Source organism: Lepisma saccharinum, chromosome 24 (genome assembly GCF_977018435.1).
Source record: "Lepisma saccharinum chromosome 24, izLepSacc3.1, whole genome shotgun sequence".
NCBI lineage: Eukaryota > Metazoa > Arthropoda > Insecta > Zygentoma > Lepismatidae > Lepisma > Lepisma saccharinum.
In genome coordinates this window covers 22,675,528-22,700,445 of record NC_139252.1, presented here as the reverse complement: position 1 = coordinate 22,700,445, position 24,918 = coordinate 22,675,528, and the positions used below count along the sequence as shown (strand labels likewise).

Here is a 24,918-nt window from a genome sequence, read left to right as displayed (position 1 = left end):
GAGTTTCTTTCTTTATGTGAAAAAAATTTACGTTGCGCATGCGCGACCAACAGACCGGGGCGACACAATGCGCACTATTCAGAAAATGGCCAGTCCGAGCGACATGCACAAGTGAAGCGATACACTTCAGTATGCGGGGTCCCGGGTTCGATACCCGGTGGAGGACCATAGTGGTTCGGATCCCAATATAAACTGTAGGTCTAGTCCCTATTAGCCTTACTATGCACAAAGTGGACTTAAAACACCAAATCAAACCAAACTTCAGTATTAAAGGTTGTATTTATTACTGAAGCTTCTTTTTCAAGTGACACGTGTTATTTGTCACTTGTCGCGTCGGTATGAAAGCTCCTTTGGACAGACTTCTCAACAAAGCGACAAGCGTCGTGTTTCAGTTGGGGATTTCACCAATCAATATGGCGCTATGGGTACCAAATCGCGTCACTTGTCACATCGGTGCCAAATCTCCCTTATATTTAAATAAAACAACACGTTCCTACTGTGTTGTCAAATGAAAATTCCATCAGAATTTTTATTTATTTTCATTTTGAGTGCAGAAGTTTTAATACTTCCTTGCTATAAAATGTATTTAATTATTCTTATATCTTCGTTATGGATTTGTCACACTTTCTGTATGTACAAAGTAAAATAGAGCTATAGTTACATAGTGCACTCTACCGGCAGTTTCTGAGTAATACAGTATTTACCATATGACATCAAATGACCAAAGAACTAACAATGCTATAATGTGAATATATATATATATATATATATATCAGGCTTTATGTCGTTTTTTGTAATTATTAGGGACCGGATTTTAAACTACAGCAACTTTAAAAAGAAAAAGAAAAAAAAAAGACATTTTCCTACCGATCATTTGAGATTTGAGATTTAAGGACATGACATCAAGTAAGATGAACACACTTTGTTACACTTTTTTGCACATTTCGTGAGATTAGCTCATTTTCCCCCTTTTTAACCCCTCTTTGATGTTTCAGCACCTTTTCTATTCCTGTTGTTTCATCTTTTGTTAAAAGAAAATGGACAGAAAAATAAATGGTTTTCACTCATTTTGAGCAGCTACATAAAATCCTATCATCTCATCTTGTAGAGCAGAACGAGATCTATAAAATGGTATAATATGAACATTGCAGCCCCAATATTTCCCACGATAATGTAGCAAAACCCGCGAGAGAAAACACAAACTTCAACAAAACCTATTCGGCAGAAACGCAGTTCTCTCTGCGGTCCGCGCGCAACCACAGTTCTCTATGCGGTCCGCGCGCATTATATACAGAAGGCATAGGAAAAGAGAGCATCGAACAAAGGCATTTTATCAGCACATTTTTTTCCCTTTCCCGTCCATAATTTTGCACTTTAAAATCCTCTCCCTAGTGTATTTCGATTGCATCACGTGTCCTACAATTGTCACGTTTATAATGTAAGTACAATACTTTACTAAATAATAATGTGTAACTTTTAGGACATAATTTACAGTAAACAATATTGTTAAGCATGCTTTTGAGCTAGGATATTGTAGGGTAGCCCAAGCATTATTATTTTTCCAGTACATCAAATTTTATTATTTTTGATTATTGACACAAAACGACAATATAATATTACAAGGACAATTTTTCAGACATTATTTATTAATCCTCTACATCTAATGGCTAGTGTAATATTAATTAATTAATATATATAATTCAGTGTACGAGCTTTAATTTTTTAAGCGCAATAACACTCTATATAAAATTCTTAACCGTCCTTAGAGATTTTTCTCAAAAGGAGTTGGCAACACTGTTCATCTCTTGAAGCGGCCAATCCCAAAGTTACCACACACACCTAACCCTTTCCATCCATCCTCTGCAGCGGAATATCCTTCTCTGTCTTCATTATAAACACACAATGCCTCCCCGGGGATATATTCGCCTTGTACCTGTCGTCCCTCCAGGTTATAATTTAAACAACGACAAACTAATTTCAAAATAATCAAGACTTTTTTTTCTTGCCGGGAGGGCATTCACATCCTTCGACGGCGCTGCCTTAACGAGTAGTGCCTGGTGCGTGGTTTCGCGCTAAGGAAATATAGTCCTTGTATTAATTATGCCTGGTTAGGCACGTTTTCCGACAAAAACTGGCTTCAAAGATGAGCTTTTGGCGTGCTAACGCACCGCGGAAATTCCTATTTTTTTTAGTGTTTTTCGAAATATATACTAGAAAAGTAATTAATTTGCTTTCATTGATTAATAACAATCTTATTGTTTTTTGAAATTCTTTCAGGGTTTGTCTGATGGAATTGTGGTAAGGCTGTTGTCGTGTCATCAAGGGGTCATGGGTTGGATCCCCAGTGCAGGCACGTAGTGGTTCGGATCCCGCTCTAAATTCTTTGTTCAGTCTGGATCAGCCTATGTGCCGTCCCCCGTGGCGGAGTGGTTAGCACATCGCGCAACAACGCCTGGGTTCGTTATCTGACCTGGGCATGGGTGTTTTTGGCTGTCCATTCATCAATTTCATCATATCATCATCAGGGGTGCCCACAGGGGGGGGGGGGGTTATGGCGCAGGTTGCGCCATCGAGATTTTTTTCCTTCAAATAATATAAAATTTAACATTTATATATTTTTCCAACATACAGTATACAGTATATAAAAAAAAAATTACACTTTAAATGCACCATATTTAATCCATTACATAAAGAAAAGAAAGTGTTTAAGGGTATTATCGAAGGGATGGTGGGGCTGGAGAAATATCCAACCCTACATATTAGGCCTTAATTAACACGTGGGTTCTGGGGGGGATTCTGAATTAAACTTGGGAGGGGGCAGTATCCAACTCTAGGTTTTAGATTATGGCGGGTATTTTAGTTAGAGGGGGATTGAGCATTAAATTGAGCGGGGGGGGGGGGTATTCAGTTCTTGTATATTATTATTGTCTCAGACTTTTGCAGAAATTCTGGTGTGGAGACTGAATTACATTTTTGGAGGAGGCAATATCCACTCTTCAATATCAACAGTAAATCTAGAATTGGCTTGAAAATGTTGGTGGTAGGATTAGGTATTACATTTAATTGGGGAGATAGAAAGCTCTTGATAGAGTGTTAAATCTTAGATTGTTAAGGGATTTCTGTAGTGGAGAGAGAGTTCGAACATTAAATTTTGGAGTTTGCATTTAGCGATATGGCATCCAGACGTTTTCGACCCTAAACGTGCCAAAGGAGAAGCAGGAAAAGAGTAAAGATCTTGGGATCCGAAGAAAGTATTGATACCCCATAAATTAATATGCTTGAAAAATTTTTGAAAACCTGCAAAAAAATGGATGTACAAATTTTCTTGCTCGCTTCATTCGCAATGCTGTGTTTCTAGGATGTGTTTTTGGCGCTTTAATGATGTGAATGTGAAGTTTTTATACCATAGCTGCATTACAAGACAAACGATATTCTCAATTGTGATGAACGATTTTAGGGGTGGTCTTGAGTGATGGGCCCCCTGTTTAGGGTGGAGGGGCAGATCAAGTATAGTGTTCAGTAAAGCTCGAAAAATGTTACTTTCGGTAGACACGCTGTGGTAATTAAATACTTTGTGGGGATAACGATATGGTTTGAAGGCGCGAACGAAATGTTTAGGGAAGCACGCATGACATTATTTTGCGGGGATGCGTCATTGCCCTTGGGGGGATGGGCACCCCTGAATCATCACTGTTCCCCATCCTCGCAAATTAGCCAAAAGTGGCACAAGAAGCGAAGTAAAATAAACCAATTCAACAACAATTCAACATTCGATCAGCTTATGTGTGTATAAACTGGACTTCAACTTTGAAATTCTTATAACCTGTTCGAGGATATTTTATCCTCAAAGCTATAAACATACCATTATGTAATAGAGTTCGGAAAAAGATCACAATAAAAAATCTCCAAAAATGATAACAAAAAATTAAATAACTCTCTGGCATTCAAAAACCCGAAGGTTTTATTGCCACAGCAACAAATGCTTTAAATCCATACTTGATCATTCTTATCAATTTCCTTCAGAACCATTTTTATACTGCCATTCCATCTCCCTGTTGGCCTTCCCACAGGCCTCTTACCACCAAACACAAGAGCTCTCAATTTTTTATTCTAATAATATCAAGGGATGTACATAGATTATGCAATTAATTACTATGTAACCTTCTCCACTTCACTGTTCTTTCATCTAATAGAATACAAAACTGGAAAGAAAATGAGAATGCATATGAAGAGAGAGGTGTGGAGGGAAGAAGTGCAAATATTAATTTTGGGAACCATCTTAATTTACGAAGGTAAGTCATTAAATAACAGGAATTTTATTGTAAACATCATGGAGATTTATGCACAACCAAGATTTGTACTTCGGGACTCAAACTGGTTCCTTAGCATAAAGTATGCGCCTGCGCAGTAGCTCGTACAACATGGCCGCTCCACCGTTGACTTGCACCGCAGAAGGGCAACGAAATGATATTAGTTTTTTAGGGTCAGGGGGAGTAAAATCTTCTGAAATCTACAGCAGAATAAAGGTTAAGTACTGAGACAATTGTTTAAGTCAGGGGAGAGTGTATGAGAGTGCATGGGTGGAAAGATTTAAAGACGGAAGACGAAATGTCTGTGATGAACACCGGAGTGGGAGGCCAGTTTGCGTGGCAACTGAGGCAGTTAAACAGCAGGTCGACCAGCGAATCTGTTAATTTAGTACAGTCTCTCCTGACTTAAACATGTCTCCGTACTGAACCTTCATTCTGCTATACATTTCAGATGGTTTCACTCCTTCTGACCACGATAAATGAATAACACTTCGTTGTTCTTCTACGTTGCAAGTAAACAGAGGAGCGGCCATGTTGTACGAGCTACTGCGGAGGCGCATACTGCTCGATCGTCACACCTTTATGGCATGTTGATAAGGAACCATTTTGTGTCCCGAAATACAAACTTTCGTTGTGCATAAATCTCCATGAAGTTTAGAAGAAAAAATCATATACCTCGCCTCGTATATCTGGACAGTGGACAAAGAAGGCAATGACATTTGAGGGTGAACATGAATGAATAGGTTTATGAAAATTACTAATAAATGCATAGGAACTGGTGGTACTTGTAGACACGTAATAAACGAGGAGGGGGGGGGGGTGAGATGTAGTAAAATATGCTATTATTAAGACGTGTACAACTCTGAAGGGTCATAACATAAATAAATTCTATTCTATGCTAAATACGAACGTTCGAAACAAAAAGTAGTTAGGATAAAGCCATTTGCTGAGACGGCCTCAAGGTGAACGGTAACCTCAAGACTGTATTTATATATCCAAGAATATAACAGTGCAGGTATAAACTCGCCAGCGAGCATAATGATAAACAGAGAACGTCTCCAGTTAAGACGCTCAACCGTGAAACTCTAACAAGCCGCTAACGCAGGGGTCAGCCTAGACAAGCGTGAAATGCGATACACGGCTACAATTAATTGCCGGGGAAATCCATATTCCCCACTCCCCATTTTTTTTCTGGTAAGGTTATCCACTTACAAAACCAACAAAAGACGAACGCGCGCCGTTATTCGCACATGCCGATACCGCAAAGCGGCTTAACTTCTGAGAGGCTAATATCTCTAAGCGACGGAACGTTGATCAAAGAGGGAGAAGGTTGCCTTGGCCCAAGCTTTGCGAGGGAATGGCCAGCAGCCATTTATTCTTGTAGGTCTTCATCTGTCCCGCAAGTATCTGGATGAATAGGTAGGCGATACTTTTCTCGCAGGAAACCAAGCCTGTGTTTTTGGGCAAGGTATAATTATACGGCGCGGATTTTTCCTTTTCATGTTCCGAGAATGAACGGAATTTGTGGGTTTACGGCAGGCCAGTACAGGGAAATGTTACTCATGATGACGATTAGTCAAATCGAGGCAAAAGAGATGGCCTACGTGGCCTAGCGGTTACGCTCACGGGTTGTGGAAGTTCAGGTCCTTCATTCATATCTTAAATATGCCAATGATTTATTTCTTCTTCATCTTTTTTTTTATTTCAACTCCTCCACACACGCCGGTGGTTAACAGTTACGGAGCGGGTCGGAGTTGATACTAATCTGCATCTGTTCTAGTACTATTTGTCTAGGTGGAGTGGCGTTTGGACACAATTTCAATAGTTTGAACGGAGCACCGGTAACACTTGTTCAGAGAGAATATTGTTCCGGTACTATTTGTCCAGTGGAATAGCGTTCCGGTGTTATTTGTCCTGTAGAACAGCGTTCCGATACCTTTTGTCTAGGTGAAATAGCATTCTGGTACTATTTGCCTAGGTGGAGTCACTGGAGTGGTGATTAGGCAGAATTTCAATACGTTGAACACGCACCGATACTATTTGTCCAGGTGGAATATCGTTTGGTACTATTTTTCTAGGTGAAATAGCGTTTCGATACTATTTATCTAGGTGAAATGGAGTTCTGGTACTACTATTTGTCTAGGTGGATTATCGTTCCAACACAATTTGTCCACTGGAATAGCTTTTCGGTAGCCTACTACTTGTCGACTCTATTTGTCTAAGTGAAATTGAGTTCTGGTACAATTTGTCTAGGTGAATTACCATTCCGGCATTATTTGTCCAGTGAAATGAATAGCTTTCGGATCTACTTGTCTACGTGAAATAGTGTTTCGGTACTATTTGTCTAGGTGAAATGGAGTTCTGGTAAGATTGATCTAGCTTAAATAGCGTTCCGGTTCTTCTTATCTAGGTGAAATGGAGTTCTGGTAAGATTGATCTAGCTTAAATAGCGTTCCGATTCTTCTTATCTAGGTGAAATGGAGTTCTGGTACCATTGATCTAGCTTAAATAGCGTTCCGATTCTTCTTATCTAGGTGAAATGGAGTTCTGGTACTATTTGTCTAAGTGGAGTAGTTGTTCGGCACAATTTCAATAGGTTGAGCTGTGCAATTCAGATATAGTTACACTCTGGTACTACTTGTAAAATTTTGTAATTTCTTTTAGTTTCTGTGAGAAACAAGACAGGAAGTAGCGATTCCTTAGGTAGCATTTTTGGAGGTTACACATAGCTTTCTGAGCTGAGAAGAAAGGCAGACATACGTTGAAATTAGTTTGACGACCTATGTGGGTTAAAAGATAGATCTGGATTGGCATGGTTCAGACTGGGGAATGTACACAATTAAAAAGCAAACAGGAGGAAGGTGTAACGTAAAAAAAAAGCAGATTTTCGTTCTCGCATCGCAAGTAAATCAAAGAACAAAAAATGACTGGGAGGTACTTTTAACGATGATTAATTATGTCAATATTATTTACCATAAAGTATATTTTATAATTATCTGTGTAAGTTGAGAAATAAGTGGCAGTTGCAGAACTTCGTCAGCTAGGCAACACGGCCAATGCATTTTACCTATGCTTAGCAGAACAACTCGTCTTACAAAATTAGAAACAGGGGTTATAATACTTACCGAAATGAGGCTCCATCGTTATTATTTCACTGAGCACTTCACGTTGAGCCAATATTTATCCAGATTAAGTCCAAAGATTGCACTTACGTCCTCCAAGGAGTTCATTAGTCCACTTAAATATCATCACGAAAACTCACATTTGAACACTTCTGTAGCTTCCAACACGAAAAGAGTTTGCGGTGTGTTTCCCTTTCTGGCCGGGCATCATTCGGCCCAGGCTATAACCTGAAAATAGAGACGAAAATATTCTTAGAATCAACAATATTATTGAATGTAATATAACACTTTGCAAGTTTATTTAATATCAGAAATTAATTTCGATTCGTTCAGGTCAGAATCTGTGATCTACAGCTGCGGAGATAAGGGAAGGGAAAAGTGGGGGAGGGGAGTGCAAGGTGTATTTAATCGGAAGAAACATAAATTATTTTATTTTTTCAGCTCTAAATATAGTACAAAGTGTTTCGGCCCATGATTCTCGCTTATAATAATCACACTATTGATCATAGTGTAATGAAATTTGCTACGGACATCCCTTAGTGTATGAGAAGCATGGTGACGTCATTGGTTCTTGCGTGAACATGCGCGTGCTTCTGGGCGATTCTGCCGTTAAATGCTAATCGTAGGGACGTGTGCTTTCAGTCTGAGTTATTAGCTCTGGGGTTGTGACGCACCTGATAGTGGTTCGTGCTTGTTCGGGTTCGGTTGAAAGTTCGTGCTTGCAAGCAGTGGTTCATGATTACAGTACAGTAACAAAGCAGTAGATGAGTCGGTACTCAGTGGAACAGGATGTGTTTATCGTTCTCACGTACTGGAAAACGCAGTCCATATAGGCGTGCCAGCTACAATTTATTGCACACTTTAGGATCCAGAAAACGCCTGCAAAGTCTTCCATAATATTTGGCGTAAAAACTGAAAACAACTTGTGCAGACACGCATTGGTGCTACTGGGGACCACTTCCAACGCTCGCTATGACGCCACAATGCTTCACATACACCAAGGTATGTCCATAGCAAATTTCATTACATCATGACCAATAGTTTGACTGCCACCCGGAAAGGGTCACCTCAGATGGGAAATTTTCACACCATGTCCTCGCAGGTAGTGGCTCTGCGGTTCACGCAACCTCTAACGAATGAATGAATACCTAGGCGGCCGGAGCATGGTGCTGTAACGAGTGTACTCACGGTCCCCGAAATGACGTGTCAATCATACCCCGGCACGGAGCCAAACGTCGTTATGTGTACGGGAAACCGGTCGTGACTCACGGTCCAGGTTTTCAAGTTCGGTACTGAGACGGCCGTTTATTGTCATACTTTTGCGAGGCGGAGATTAATACTTTGAAATGTTACACTGTTTTGTTTACCTTTGGTATGTAGATTCGAACAATCATAACACACTGATAGCATAATATCTGATACCTAAAAAAAACGTCAAATAACAACACTGACGAACGGTAAAAAGTGAATATATATTGTAACAACAAAAAAAGTATTGCAATCAACAACTGTTTACAAAGCCTCCTCACTCTCACAACATTCACTCTATCTCTCTTTCACACCTCTGAGGTATTTTTACATGCAAAGTATAGATACAAATCATGGATCTCATTAACATATCATTCCTTTTAATTTTTAAACCTTTATGTGAATTTAGGGCATTTGTCTGCCAGCTCCTGTGCTCTTTTAAATTAACTTAAGTGCCAGCCCTCGGAAAGCGGTTAACTAAGACAATTGGGTCGGCGTGGTTAAATCTTTCGTTCGAATGAACGTGTGCATCCAGTCGTAAGCACGACATTATACAAGTTTCTCGGACGGGGGTATTACACATAAGCCTCTCTCGCCCATTGAGAACAACTACACAATTACATAGGGATGCAAAAACTTAATTGGCTCCAGCTGCCGGAATACACTAATCAATCGTCGGCGCGAGCAAAAATTATCTTAAAAACCACTATGCAACAAATAATACTATTTCACGCACACGACCTTGCAATAAAAAAACTACGCTTTCCACAATTAAAACGGACTCATCAGTCAACTATTGACAAATTAAATGGCGCGACGGGGCGGTCGGTTACACAAGAAATGGAGCACACTTTGACAATGTATACTAAATATTAAATAAATGAAATGGAGCTTCTAACCCTGAATGCAGACAATTAAATTAGAACATCCGAACATGAAATTACCCCTTTTTATAACAATACCAAAAATATCAGACGCGGGGGTTAGGTTCGGAGTTTCCTGAGTCACTTTGCAAATAAGTGAGGCTTCGGCGTTAACAGTACGGTGTTGGTACTAACAATGCACGTTTACATGGACATAGACCCTCTGAAGTATACTCTACCAGACTCTGCTACGTTGCGTGGTCGTTCATCTCTCCTGGACGCGGGACTTGCACACGGTTCCTTTGTGGCGAAATTGTTCTCCGAGGTCGATCGCGACGAAGAATAATTGCGACGATATGGTGTACTTGCACCTCCTTAGTACTTCGGGCGTTCCTCTTGCCACTAGCGTCGGATGTACGTGGTCACGCGCCGGTCAGGAATCTCTCCAGTGTCGGGCATCAATTGGACGTCGATCTGCAATCATCTCTCTCTGGTGACGGGCTTCGTTTGGGCGTCGTTCTGGAATCGTCCTTCCCTCTCTCTCTCTCTCTCTGGTAACGAGCTTCGGTTAGAACGTCAATCTGGAAACGTCCTTCGGGCTTTGGTTGGTGTTTGGTTTTGGTGTCGTCTGACTGGCTTCGGCGTCGTTGCAGGCGTCAGGGGAGTCGACGGACTCCCTTCTCTATCTTCTTTAGCCCTCCATTATTACGTAGTCCACGCTTGGCAAAAACAAATCACCGCGTAATCTTGACCAAAATAAGGCGCACACTGGTAACTCTCTATCTGCAATTCGCTCACGGTACGTAAGGAAACAAAGTTCACGGACGCAAAGCAATAATCACGCGAGAGTGTAGCGCGGAGCTGCTCTCTCTATGAAATACGGGTAGAAAAACTGTCTCTGGAATCGGGGTACTCTTGTTTATATGTCCCTTTCGAATTTGTCCGTTGGGAATGACGCTAAGGTGGCTTCGCTTCGGTTTCCCAGGGGATGGAAATGACCTCTGTCCATTGTCTTGAAACGCGGTCACCGAGGTGTCTTCGATACTTGCAGGCTTGGGCTCCAGTTGGTTTTCCTGGTCATCCGTGAAACATGGGATCGCTCCCCGCTGTGATTTGAAGCCCGGTCTCAACGAAAATATTCCTTTCTATTTCTCCGTGTTAGTGCAAATCTGTCATGTTCTAAGCCGAAAAGACAGTTCCGCTGTCACTCAAGAAAAACCCGTCCCCAACTCCCGACGTCTGCCTCGGATACAAATTTATCCACAAAATAAAGAACCTCACACTTTTATATTTGAACATAGATGAATCAATAAACAAAAATAATTTATATCGAACTGCGTTTTACATGTCACTAGATACCGTGACAGTGCTAATGACATCACATCCACTAATGGTCGAGTTTGTGAGTGTATGGGACTGACTCTACCTCCTTACCTTACTATTTTCGGTTCTTATTGCGATTTTAAAAAATAAGGTCCTCATATGGTGGGTACATGATACATTTGAGTGTGTTTTCAATCTCATTTCCATGCATAAACGATTTCAAAAGAGTGTAATGAAAACAATATCAAATAACGGTCACTGAAGCATGTATGAAAACCTGTATCTCTGAACTCTCTAACTGGGCGCTAGCCTGTAAATAAATAAATAAATAAATAAATAACATGAAGACACGAGAATTCATCACCCGCAAATCTATAAAGATCAGCTACGCTCTTCCTTGTAATCAAGGCACAGTGCACAGTGTATCGAATCCCAGTGTAAACTGTGGGGTCAGTCCCGATAAAGTGCATAAAGTGGACTAACAACAAAGGAGGGCCACGCCCCTCCCCCTCCCCCGTGGAAAATGAAAGTCGATCAAAAAGTACATAGGTCAACTAACTAACTAACTCTCTAGCCTTCTTAAACCCGAAGGTTCATGACTGCAGCAACACAGGCCTTCCATCTGTCCCTATCTTGAGCAAGATCTATATACTCTTTTCCATCTCTACCGATTTCCCTTAGGTCCATCTCAACGTTGTCCCTCCATCTTCGTCTTGGCCTTCCTACAGGTCTCTTACCATCAGGTTTCCCAACAAGAATCCTGTAAACTCCTCTTTCCTCTCCCATTCGTGCCACATGGCCTGCCCACCTAAGTCTTCTTGATTTAATTATTCTAATAATATCTGGACATGAATACAAATTATGTAGTTCTAAATTATGTAACCTTCTCCACTCACCTGTCTCCTCATCCCATAGGTCACACATATAATTTCATTTCAGTCACAATATATTAATTATTGCAATGGTGTTGTTAAACTGAAGCAATATTTTTCGAGGGGACAATACTATTATGGGGTAAAATGTGCCTTGTTTGTCCCCGCCCCCCACCCCCTCTGAAAAAATACCATGCTTGCCTCTCCCTGAAAAAATATCCTTCGTACGTCCATGCTTACAACAACAATTCAATCAATCAATCAAAAAACTTAAGTTCTTCGTAAATAATACATTGTAGAGGTCCATTGTAGGTAGGACTCGAATATAGAACTTTAGTGCTGCTTAAAATAGGTAATACCCTATTGGTAAGGCTGACACCTTCTGCAATAAGTATACTTATTACAGTGGTGTATACTGAGATCTGGGCTATATCACTACGTCACGTGGTCCTAGGCTATGAAAAGAAATAAATTTACCAACTTCAAAGAAATCAGGTTGCCAACTCATAGGAAATGAGGTTGCCAACTCATAGGAAATCAGGTTGCCAACTCATAGGAAATCAGGTTGCCAACTCCAGAATCACGATCATCATCATCTCACTGATATTAATAATTTTATTTACAATTTCTGATCGATTTTTCTCCTGTATTTTATTATCTAGACTTCAGGCTTCGCAGATAGCCTAGAATATACGCTCCTGACTTATACGATTATAATCGTAGTTGCCGATTTGTTTTTAAGGTCTCTACAAACAAAAACAGCTCCACATGCAATAGGCATCAGTGTGTGATAAACCCCTGTGTATGTAGGAGTGTTAAAGCTTCCTGTCTAGTAAATATACAAAAGGTTTCGTCAACCAGAAACCAGTTCGATTTACAGAAAGGACAAATAAGTGAAATATTGTGCAAGGAACATATCCTCCTGTTGAATTATTGACCGAGATCAGATGAAGGATGCAGCAAATGAGAGTTGCTTCTAATTAATGATAGGCCAAACTAGGTGCCATGAATCACCTGGTGCTGACTTATCTATCCTTTTCCTCTTCTCTGTTGTAGCTCCTGCTGTAATTTACGTATGTGCCTTAGGGATGAGAACGTATGAACCAACAAGCGTGGAATAGGTATGCAACCATTCGTGTAAGATATATATATTATGTTTTTTCTTCTCGATTGTGCGAAAAACATGTTGCAGAGTTTTCGGTAAAATCGAGATAACTTATGTGGATATACGCTGATATTTTGTATCGTAGGTTTGTGTATATCGTAGGCGTTCCCTTTTTCATAATTGATAATGAATCAGTTTTGAGTTGTTTCTTTTTCACACATAGGTAGCTGCTGGGGAGAGGGTTGTGGGTATGTGGGGTGGTCACAACACCCCAGGTCTAAAAATTGTTAAAAAATAGTCTTATAAGTTGGCAGCACTGTTCATCTTTCCGTTACCTTCATGTTGTTACTCCTTTAAGTCGCCTGATTGTTGTGTCCTGGTCCACATTAACAAAAGAGCTCTGCGTTCTGGGGTGTTATCAGCACCCCACCTACATACTTGCGTATTGTTTTAAACTTTATTTTGCTCGAGTGTTGCAATATTTGTGGCTTTTCTTTTCTTGGAAATGAAATACATGAAAGAACAGGAACATGTCAAAAAGCTATTAGAGTTATTGGACGTGGTTAGTAGTGTAAAAGCACTTGTAGATCCTTATCTGACAAGTTTTCTTTAGGTGAACTGTAGTGATATTCAAAAATTATAGGCCTGTATCTGTTTTCTATATTTTTTGTAGCCTCAAATTCATGTTTATGTGTTACCATTTAATCAGTAATGATTGAATATAAATCCTCGTACATTTGTTTAACACATATGCTACTTTTCAGTAACTACTGTGTATTCTGTTTGGAAGGCATTGTCCCTAAAAATAGAAGAAAAAAGGAAAATTATAAAAATGTCCTTAAAAAGTTTCAAATTTAGTTATTTTCATTATTCGCAATCTTACAACCGTACAAATAATGTAAAATTACATATATTACAATTATAATTGTTAGAATATAAGTATAAGTGTATCCTTTCTGTGGGGTGTCGTGAGCACCCTACTACCCACTTGTGTACAATTTGGCCACCTACCTACTTAAAGGTTAAATGTCCAGAAACCCATAAATTCTAATGGGTTTTATTGGGTTTCGCTGCAGGACCGAAACCTTTTTTTCTCGCACAATTTAAATTCGGTCCAAGTTGCGTATTGTTTCATTGAAAAAAAGGTTCCTGGACCGAATTTAAATTGATCCCGAAATAGGTTCCTCAACCGTATATATATTGAGCCGGAAAAAAGGTTCCTGGGCCGTATTTAAATTGATCGGGTAAAAAAGTTCCTGGACCGAATTGAAATAATGTACAGATAAAATGATTATTTACGGTCCAGAACCCATTAACGCTTACTGATTTTCTCTCCTGGACCGGAATTGAATTGATTTAAAATTCCTGAACCTTTAACAACCCTGGCTCAATAACCGAGCCAATCTTGGAGCTTCTCCTAGCTATACTCTCTCACGCCTATCTCTGGAGCAAGGCAGAGAAGGGGGAGAATCGAGTGGGCACAGTACACGCTACTTCAAAGCTGGTAACTGCAGTCGCTTCCCCCTCCATGCAATCCCATTTCCTCTCACGTGTTCATTGGTAGAGTCGTCTTGCGTCACTACTTGCGCAGAGACTTGTTTTCGTTCGCTTCCTCCAGAGACAACAGGGATAGAGTATACTATTACGATACACGGCGATATGATATGCGCGGGTGAAATATATATAGGTATATATACTATTTCAAGATACAATTAGATGCATTGATTTTGATTTTAAAACATGCCCAAAACATGATTAACATCTACATAAGATTCACTCCAAAGTATGTTATAACTCATTACTTGGTTTAGTCAGCGGCAATGAAAATGGGAGATCTAGTTCCTGAAATACTAGGTTCCCTGCAAGGTGTTGTGTGTGTTGCCTAACATCTACGGCTTTGGTAGAAGTTGCAATTGAGAATTTGCCATTAAAATATCGCCGTAGAGTTAGGCAACACATACAACACCTTACAGGGAACCTATTATTTCAGGAAATAGATGTCACTGCCGGTGAGTGTACATAATATACGTTTACAAATACACAAAACGATACGAAAGAATTAAATAACACATTTTATAATATAAAATGACAAGAAAATATACAATTTAATATGCAAGAACATAGAAAATATACAGAGTGGCCCAAAAAAGGTAACCGAAATGTAACAATTACAAGATGGCGGCCCGTATGGTCTACGCGTAGTTGGAGCTCCGCAATTTCTCCCGAATTTAGCCTGGCTCATTGAGATATTTATATCTAGAACTTTATATATTCCACTCGCCGGCAACTTGCAACTATTTGCATAAGCGTCGTGAAGTGTTGTGATACCAGGAATTGAATAATCAAAGATTACATTGTCGAAGCCATCTATCAATACAGTTTCAACTCGGGTAGACGGTGTGGAGTCGATGCTACGGGACTTCGAGAGCCGCCTGCAAGAGATCGTCGAGCAGCAGCCAGCCCCTAACAGCGTGGACAGCAGCGCCGTTACACCGTTGCAAGATCTCTGCGCTTCCTTCAAGAAATTCAAGGAGGAGGTTGAAGACACATTCAAAGTTGTGAAGTCCGACCTGCAGATTTTAAGGAAGGAAGCGGCAAAAAATGCCATCAGAATCGACGACCTCGAAATGTACTCTCGGAGAAACTGCCTCCTCCTGCATGGAATTCCTGAAATCAAACGAAAATACAGACTCCCTGGTACTTGACGTTCTCCACCGGAATCTAAACCTACAACACATCACCCTGGAGCACATCGAAAGATCTCACCGCCTTGGCCCTCAAAGAAGAACCGCCGCCGATGCCGTCCGTGAAGGAAGGAGGCCTATCATCTTTCGTCTGACCAGCTACCGCACCAGGGACGAAGTTTGGAGGCGGAAGAAATCTCTGAAAGGGACGAAGCTGCTCATTACCGAATCCCTGACGTCCGTGCGACAAGATGTGTTGCGGAGGGCAAAAGACCGCCACGGCCAACGGAACGTGTGGACCCAAGATGGAAGAATTATCATCCTCTTACCGACTGGCCGAAAAGTATCCGTCACAACACTAGCGGCACTTTACAACATGAAATAAATGCGGGATGAAAAGTAAATTTGCAATAAGGATTCATGAGTGTATGTTTAAATAATGCAATTGTGTGTGTGTTGTGTGTTATGTGTTTTTATTGTGTACAAGCGCGTGCAACTATTTTTTCTTTGCGTATCAATTTTTCTTCCTTGTGCATACGTTCCGTCCATTTGAGTGTCTTTAAATTTAAATCTAATGGAAGTGTGTTATTTCTGTGTTCACTGCACCTGCCTTTCATCAACGCTACTTTTATGGTAAGTCAAATCTTTTTTAAACTAATTATATATGTAATCTCGTTTAAAATGTGTGCTTTCCATCCATTTGTCAGCACTTCTAAAAACCGTAAGCAATATTATGGCTGATAGAGACGATTTGTGTAATGTAAATCCGGCAACGCCGACGTCGAACTTCTTCAACCAACTTTGCAACATTTGTACCTCTGCAAACAAACAGCAACAATGGCCTTTCCTACTTAACTGCAGCGCTACCAACGGAAGCGGTTTATCCATATTCTGGGCCGCAGCTGAATCTTGCACCCGGCAGCTTTAACGCAATTCATATCAACGCGCAAAGTATTCTCGCTCATTTCCTAGAAGTAGAAAATATAATTCAAATAAACAAAGACGTACATTGTAAGGATCCGCCCTGGATCGTACTTGGTTCGATGGGTCTATTGAGCCTCGGCTTCACGCTCAGTAACTCTTCGGGGCTTGAGTCTCCTCGGCTCAAGGTTCGGGTTAATCCGGCTTCTTCAATCCTCGACGTAAGGTCCCTCGTAATTCTAGGTCAAAGGTTCTCAATGTACTTATAGATCTTGACCAAGATTCTATAAGCAATCGACAATCCTTTTCCCCACTAGGTTCTGTCGATATTCAGTTAAGCACCCAACTTCCTTTTCTCTTTTCAGCCTCTGACCAGAGAACTGAAAATTAATCCGTGACCACAGAATAAGAAAAGGTGTTCCCTGACCAGGGACACAAACGTTGACTACTAACAGTCTATCGACCGATCCCGAATTCTGGTGTATCCTACGACAATCACAATCCTCTCAATTATATCTCCTGACCAGAAGCATAGAACCGAGAGAACATAAGCCTTCTGACCAGAAGAGCTAAGTAATTGTCCTAACGATAATCCAGAATAAACTAATTCCTAGTAGCGACGTGGAAGTAAGCGCAGAAATACGGGTGTGAAAAGAAAAGACGGTAATACGAGTTCCATATTTATCTGGAGTTCGAATACAAAAGGCCACGGGCCACCGAGCTTCGCTGCTTATATAGGAATTCTCGGTGCCGTGAAGGATTTACCAACTTTTATCTTTACCTCAATTTTACATTACAATAAAATACATATTAATAAAATATCAAAGAGGAACATAATTAGCTACATACAGAAATTACTATTTTTAACCTTTTGTGAATATTAAATATGCAAGATAATTTTAATTGTTACACTCAGCATTTAACTTGACTAGGGAGTATTGCTTCTTCCAACTCCCCTCTCTCCCTGCAACGGCCACGCGAAAAGACAACAAAGAAAAGAAAGAAAGTTTACAACGTTAAAGTGTTAAGCAAAATTTCTTTAAATACAGGTTTTGTCTTGCGCGGGCATAACTTTCGTTTACCTTAACATAACTAAATTCTGATTACACCGTCTTGCAGTAAAAGAATCAGGGATTAATATGATATTAGTTAACTTATTGTCCGCCAAGGGACACGACAGATATAGCGTGGGGAAGACAGCCTAATCTTTCGTCTTTTCCCCGGTTTCAACGTTTACTTAAAGTTGAGTCTGCCTGGCTTCTACACAATAGCGATTGTTTTCTCGCATTGTTGTCACCGATAAAAAAAAATTCCCAGCTCAGCTTGCTGGCAGAAAGAAACAAAATCTTTGAACTTTTATTTAACATCTGGATGTATAGTCTATATACGAGGTGGTTCCACTTTTCTTGGTAATTAACCATTACCACCCAAAAATTATAAATACCAAACAAAGGAAAATAATAAGTTTATATACTTCCTTGTAACGTGAACACTGCTACACGTTACAATTGCCCCGCCTCTTACGAGAAAATTTGAACAATTTTCTCTTTCACAGAAAAATTGTGAAAATTTTCAAAACTTCACTCAATGTTCATAAACAATTCACTGACAACTCTTGACGTCCCACACTAGTCACAAGAAATCTGGCTTTCTCCGAGTATTTCTCTCCGTCGTTCCTGGGAGCAGGTGAACTTCTTTAGGTTCTGGTAGTTAACCCGATCTACAGGCTCCTTTGTAGACGGCTGCAGGAGAAGTGCGGAGTTGTCCCTCATCTGGGTAGCGATGTATGGACCGACGTACACCTCGAAGAGTTTGGAGATGGTTTGGAGACGACTGGAGCTCAGCTTACGGTTCTTCACTAGGACCAGATCTCCTTCCTTCAAGATCAATGCTTGTCCTTGATTCTTCACTCTTCTCTTCTTCTGTTGGGCTTTTTCTCTCCCTTGAGCTTGATATAATTTAAAGGCCCAAGTCGTCTTCTCATCCTGTGGTACAGGCCAATAAAACCTTTCATGAGGTTCCTCCGGGATGGCTCTATTGAAGAAAAGTTCAGAAGGAGCATATCCCGTAACAGAGGAGACGGAATTGTTCAATAACCAAACCACATCATTGATGAAGGTGGCCCAACGAGTATGCTCTCTGTAGCAAAACAGCCGCAAAAGACGGACGACTTCTTGGTTAATTCTCTCTACCACATTACTGCTGGGATGATAGGCTGTAGTGCAGACATGAGTAATGCCCTTCCTTCTCATATACTCGCTCCAGGTTGTCGAAGTGAACTGGGTACCTCGGTCTGAGAGGATGACTTTTACTCGAGGGTAGTGTGCAAAATACGTCTTCTCCAATAAGTTCACGATCTCCTGAGATGTAGCTCTCCTCAGAGGATAGGCAGAAACGAATTTTGTGCCAATGTCAACGGCAGTAAAAATGTAGGAGAACCCATGGGAAGTTGGCAGCTGACCTATAATATCAATAGACAGCATCTCATGAGGATCCTTGGGTGAAATGTGAAGCTTCTCTCTCAGGATTCCTATCTTATCCATTTTTGTCTTGGCACACATCTCACAGTCCTTCACATACCGAATAACATCTCCGGATAGTTTGGGCCAAAAATATCTATATTTTATTTTAGCTTTGGTTTTTGTAATGCCAAAGTGTCCTAGGTTATCGTGATTTTCTCTAAGTATCTGGGAAACAAATATTGCCGGCACACAAAGCTTCCAAATAATGGATTCACCCTGAACTCTTCTGAACAATAAACCTCCATGTAGACAATAATTCTTCCTAGTTCTACCTTGAGTAATGGTATCAGTCTCTTCTGGAGCTTCCAAGATGTTCAAGATGCTTTGACAAAACAAGTCCTCCCTCTGAGCTTCAATCCACTTCTCCAGTTCCTCAGTTTCTTCCCGTTCTTGCCAAATATAGTTCACCTTAAAAAGTGTCTTCGGAATATCTCCTTCTGGTGAATCGGACACAGGATACCGGGAAAGAGTGTCAGCTATCTCATTATCCTTTCCTCTGACGTAAATAATCTGGAATTGGTAAGCCTGTAGTTTCAAAGCCCATCTAGTTAACCTGCTATTAAGATCCTGAGAGTTTTTTAACCAGACGAGTCCCTTGTGGTCTGAGTATATTTTAAATGATTGGCCTTTTAAATAAACCGAAAATTTCTCCACACCAAAAATGATGCTCAGACACTCCAGTTCATGGATGGAATAGTGTCTCTCATTGTTTCTCAACTTTCGACTTGCATATTGGATAACATTTACAATTTTCTCGACACCCTCTGGTTCTTGGAACAATATGCAGCCTAGCCCTTTAGCAGAGGCGTCGCACTGTAGACAAAAGCTTAAATTAAAGTCTGGCTGAGACAATGCACCAGTGGTAACTAACGTAATCTTAATTTTCTGGAACGCCTGTTCTTCCTCTTCACCCCAGCTCCACTTAACATCCTTCCTTAGGAGGTGACTTAAGGGTTCTACATCCTGTGCTAATCCAGGGTAAAATTTTCTTCTCCAATTAGCAAGACCTAAGAACTTCCGGAGGTCCTTCCTACAAGTCGGTCGAGGAAATCTCAAAATGGCTTCATTTCCAGCGGGGTCAGGTTTTACTTCCTCTCCTGATACTATATGCCCTAAAAAGCGAATCTCTTTTTTGACAAATTCACATTTCCTTAATTTAATGGTCATTCCACATTCTCTCAATCGTTCTATGACCAATTGTAAATGCTGTAAATGCTCTAGAAGCGTCCTGGAGTGAACAAGTAAATCATCCAGATACACGGTCAGATACTCCTCACTCTCTGGACCAAAATATTTGTGCATGACTGAGACAAAAGTGCTGACCGCATTCGAAAGTCCAAAAGGCATCCGAGTAAATTCATATAAGCGACCTCGATAAGAAAAAGCGGTGTATTTTCTGTGGCTAGGGTGTATTTTTACCTGAAGGTAGCCAGACGCGAGATCCAAGCTGGAAAAGTACCTGGATCCTCGGAAACGTTGCAAAGACTCATGGATGGGTTCGACGGAACTTCTTGGAACTATCATTTTGTTGTTGAGCTGGCGAAAATCAATGCACGGGCGTATTTGTCCTTGAGGTTTATCCACTACAATTAAAGGATTCAAATAGGCAGAATTCGAAGGTTGAATGACTCCCCATTCCTTCCATAAATTTAGTTCCTTTTCTAAAGCTTCACGCTTGGCAACAGGGATCGGATAAGGCTTCCTAAACACTGGCTCTAAATCCTTCAACCATATCTCACACTGAACGTCTCTAGCACAGCCAGGTCTTTCTGAAAATACATGGTGATATCTCATAAGCAAATGGAACAAACTATCCTGTTCACTCTTGGACAAGAACTGACTTTCTTCAACCTTTTCCCTAATTTTATCTTCACTGGCACTCCACTTATCCAACACAGCGACGTTTACTCTGGCTTCCTTGCCTCCGTCGTAATCTATATTAACAGTGAGCGGGGTGCAGCTACTTTGCAGTGTCAACTCGTTCTCCAACAAACAGATATTGGCTCCATAGGGCTTAAGAAACGGCATGCCCAGTAAAACATCAACACCTAACTTCTTTATCACAAATACTTCAGTGTTCAATTCTTGGTTTTTAAATTTAATGCTAATATTCCTTCTCCCACAAATCCTTATCCGATTCGAACCGGTTACTCCAACTATTCGAATTTCTGGATCCTTCTGTAGTTTCATTCCCCTGTACTTCTCAAGTAGTTCCATCCAAATGTCGAAATTTAACAACGAAGCCTCGCTCCCAGTGTCGAGTAAGCAAACGACAGGAATGTCTGCAACTTGAGCTTTAACTTTGGGCGTACTATGGAAAGTAGTTAATTCAACAGACCTCTTAATCCCTTCTTCCACAGCTTTCTCTTCTACTTTGGTTAAGGAGTAGCTGTAATGGATTTCGTAAGCCCTGTTAAAAGTTTCGCCATTGGATACTAATCGTTCCTTACTACTTCCTTGCCCAAGCGGAACGGAACTTAAGCAAGATTCCCATTTAAACCTTGGTTAGTGGGAACCACTGGAGCGCTCCAATAGAACTGACGAGTCTGATCAACAGCTTGTTGTTGCTCAAAGGTCCTCGGTAACTCGGATTCATATGTCTGAGATCCTGAAGTCACGAATTGCCGGTTAGGAGAATTGTAGACTCTTCTTCGAGGAGGAGATGCAGAGTTTCTTCTTCTCTCGACGTAACCTCCTTCTGGTGCTCTCGTCTCGGGATCAGATCTGGGTTCTTGTCTATTAGGTCGACTTCTATACCACGTCCTTCCTCTAAACTCCCTAGTTTGACGGTAACCATTATTACCTGTTCTTGGTTCTTCATGGTTACGGACGTTGTTGTTAATATTTCTTCCAGCAGGTCCGTGGTTTTCTCGGACGACTTGTCTCACTGCTGTATTTCTCTGTATTGGTTGCTGATTTCTAAACCTTCCATTATTACTGTTCCCAGCTTCACTTCTCTTGAACCAATCTGCTCTCCAGCTTTCGGCCTCCTCATTCACTTCATATCTTTTCAGGAACGCTGCTAACTCTTCCATTGTCTTTGGTGGATTAACGAGGCAAAGTTGTCTGACTTTATAAGACATCTGTTTAATTATCAAATTCAAGACCTCACTTTCTATGAGTACTGGCGAAAGATTCTTAAACCCAGCATAGATTCCCCACGCATACTCTTCCATGGTTTGATTGGAGCCTTTAGTGTACTTTCTATTTCTCAAGACGTCCAATTGTCTTTGTTTTGCTTCCTCTGAAGCAAATGTAGCAGTAAACTTTTTACAAAATCCATTGTAGTCCCTAAACTCTTCATAATGGGCCTGGAACCAATGCTCGGCTTGTCCGGTAAACAATCTGGATAGTAACTGGAGACGATATTTCTCTGGAACTTGCATAAGCTCAAAGTTAACATTTAGTTCCTTCAAGTACTTCTGTGCACTTTGAGCTTCAATGTTACCACTGAACTTAGGGAGTTGATTTAAGTCAGATATTCGAGGTAATTTGACATATCGTCCTCCGATTTTTTTATCTAATTCCGAATCTGAAGATGGAGTTGAGTTCCTTTCAGGTTTCCGCCTCTTCCGACGAATCCTTCCCGGTGGTCTTTCGTCCTCCGAAGATGAATCACAAGAAGGTCTCTTCCGATTTATTTCTGTCTTCGAAGTTTTTCCAAACCTTCCAGCATCAGAGTTTCCAATGGAGGTCACAACTTTACTGTGTTTAATTCTTTCTTCCATACCTCGAACAATTTGATCTTCCACTGTAGGCTTATCATTATTCTTCCTTGAGATCTTTCTCTTTCTCAGAGGTCCGCGTGCACCCTCACTCGCAACGTAATCTGACGTCTCTCCAGCTGACTGATGGTTATCAAAGCCATAAGGTGACTTAACAGCGGTTTCCTGTTGAGTTGAATCTACGCGAAGTCCTTGAAGTCTGTCTCTCAAGGAGCTTATGTTTTGTTGCATGTTTAATTTCAGCTGACGTAACTCGGTGGCCACACAAGTGTTATTCTTTGCAATGTTATCCACTTCTTCACGAACGCTGGTTATATTGTGGGTTACTTCTTCACGGAAGCTGGAAATACTAGTATTTATCTCTTCGCAAAAAGAGGAAACCTTACTTTCTCCTTGACGTAGTTCTTCACCAAAATTCTCTAATCTCTCGAAGCATTCAGCAACCTTAGAACTTACTTCCTCATTTTTCCCTAGATAAGCAGTCATCTGTTCCTTAATCTCGGTTACACTCACTCCCAGAGTTTCCATGGAACGAGTAATTCCTTCCATTTCACGCTCTCGCTCAACTGTAAGCGTTGTGTGGAGTACCTCCCACTTCTCATTATTTTGGGACAGTTCCTTGCTTAGAGTTTCGTGCAGTTGTTTCCACCGTTCTTCATTTTCCGATTTATCAGCATGTCGCTTCCTTTCTTCTGCTTTCTCTTCTTGTCGCTTTCTTTCTTCTTCGGCTTTCTCTTCTTGTCGCTTTCTTTCCTCTTCGACTTTCTCCTCTTGTCGCTTTCTTTCTTCTTCTGCTTTCTCTTCTCGTCGCTTTCTTTCTTCTTCGGCTTTCTCTTCTTGTCGCTTTCTTTCTTCTTCGGCTTTCTCCTCTTGTCGCTTTCTTTCTTCTTCTGCTTTCTCTTCTTGTCGCTTTCTTTCTTCTTCGGCTTTCTCTTCTTGTCGCTTTCTTTCTTCTTCGGCTTTCTCCTCTTGTCGCTTTCTTTCTTCTTCTGCTTTCTCTTCTTGTCGCTTTCTTTCTTCTTCGGCTTTCTCTTCTTGTCGCTTTCTTTCTTCTTCGACTTTCTCCTCTTGTCGCTTTCTTTCTTCTTCTGCTTTCTCTTCTTGTCGCTTTCTTTCTTCTTCTGCTTTCTCTTCTCTTAATATACTCCAGAACTGTTGCCACCTGTTCTCTTCAGCGATTTTTTTAGCTTTCTCTTCCGCCTTCCGAGCTTTCACCTCTGCAGCCTTTTCTATTTGACGTTTCCTTTCTTCTTCGACTTTCTCTTCACGTCGCTTTCTTTCTTCTTCTGCTTTCTCTTCACGTCGCTTTCTTTCTTCTTCTGCTTTCTCTTCTGCTTTCTCTTCACGTCGCTTTCTTTCTTCTGCGGCTTTTTCTTTCCTTCTTTTCTTTTCTTCCATTTCGGACCAAACTGCCAACCACGGAGGAAGTTCAATAGCAGGTTCCTTATTCTCATCGTCATCGCCCTGGCAACCTTTACACCGGACGGCATCTAAATCTTGCCCTTCCACGGATTCAGCCTCAAATTCACAAACGAAATGCTTCCACTGGTTGCAGGAAATGCACCGAAATGCCCCCTTATCTTCATCTTGATCGGAGCAACAATCAAAGTGCAAATTTCCGTCTTCCTCTACAATCGTCGGCAATAAATTGCGTTTAGACTTTCTTGTTGCCATCTCGATGTTTCGTAATTTCAGAAGAACCACCGGATATATACTTCGAGCCCCAAACGTTGCAGCGCCACTTGTAAGGATCCGCCCTGGATCGTACTTGGTTCGATGGGTCTATAGAGCCTCGGCTTCACACTCAGTATCGCTTCGGGGCTTGAGTCTCCTCGGCTCAAGGTTCGGGTTAATCCGGCTTCTTCAATCCTCGGCGTAAGGTCCCTCGTAATTCTAGGTCAAAGGTTCTCAATGTACTTATAGATCTTGACCAAGATTCTATAAGCAATCGACAATCCTTTTCCCCACTAGGTTCTGTCAATATTCAGTTAAGCACCCAACTTCCTTTTCTCTTTTCAGCCTCTGACCAGAAAACTGAAAATTAATCCGTGACCACAGAATAAGAAAAGGTGTTCCCTGACCAGGGACACAAACGTTGACTACTAACAGTCTATCGACCGATCCCGAATTCTGGTGTATCCTACGACAATCACAATCCTCTCAATTATATCTCCTGACCAGAAGCATAGAACCGAGAGAACATAAGCCTTCTGACCAGAAGAG

At 40.9% G+C, this 24,918-nt stretch overlaps 1 protein-coding gene across 1 annotated transcript in view; it reads right to left on the bottom strand.

Moving 5' to 3' along the window:
- Positions 1-24,918, bottom strand: part of ci (transcriptional activator cubitus interruptus) — a 554,770-nt gene that overhangs the window by 352,230 nt on the left and 177,622 nt on the right. The window contains exon 2 of the mRNA XM_083110883.1: positions 7,436-7,660. Within this exon, the coding sequence (XP_082967009.1) occupies positions 7,436-7,451 (16 nt within the window). The 5' untranslated portion in view covers positions 7,452-7,660. The remainder of the gene's footprint in view (positions 1-7,435; positions 7,661-24,918) is intronic.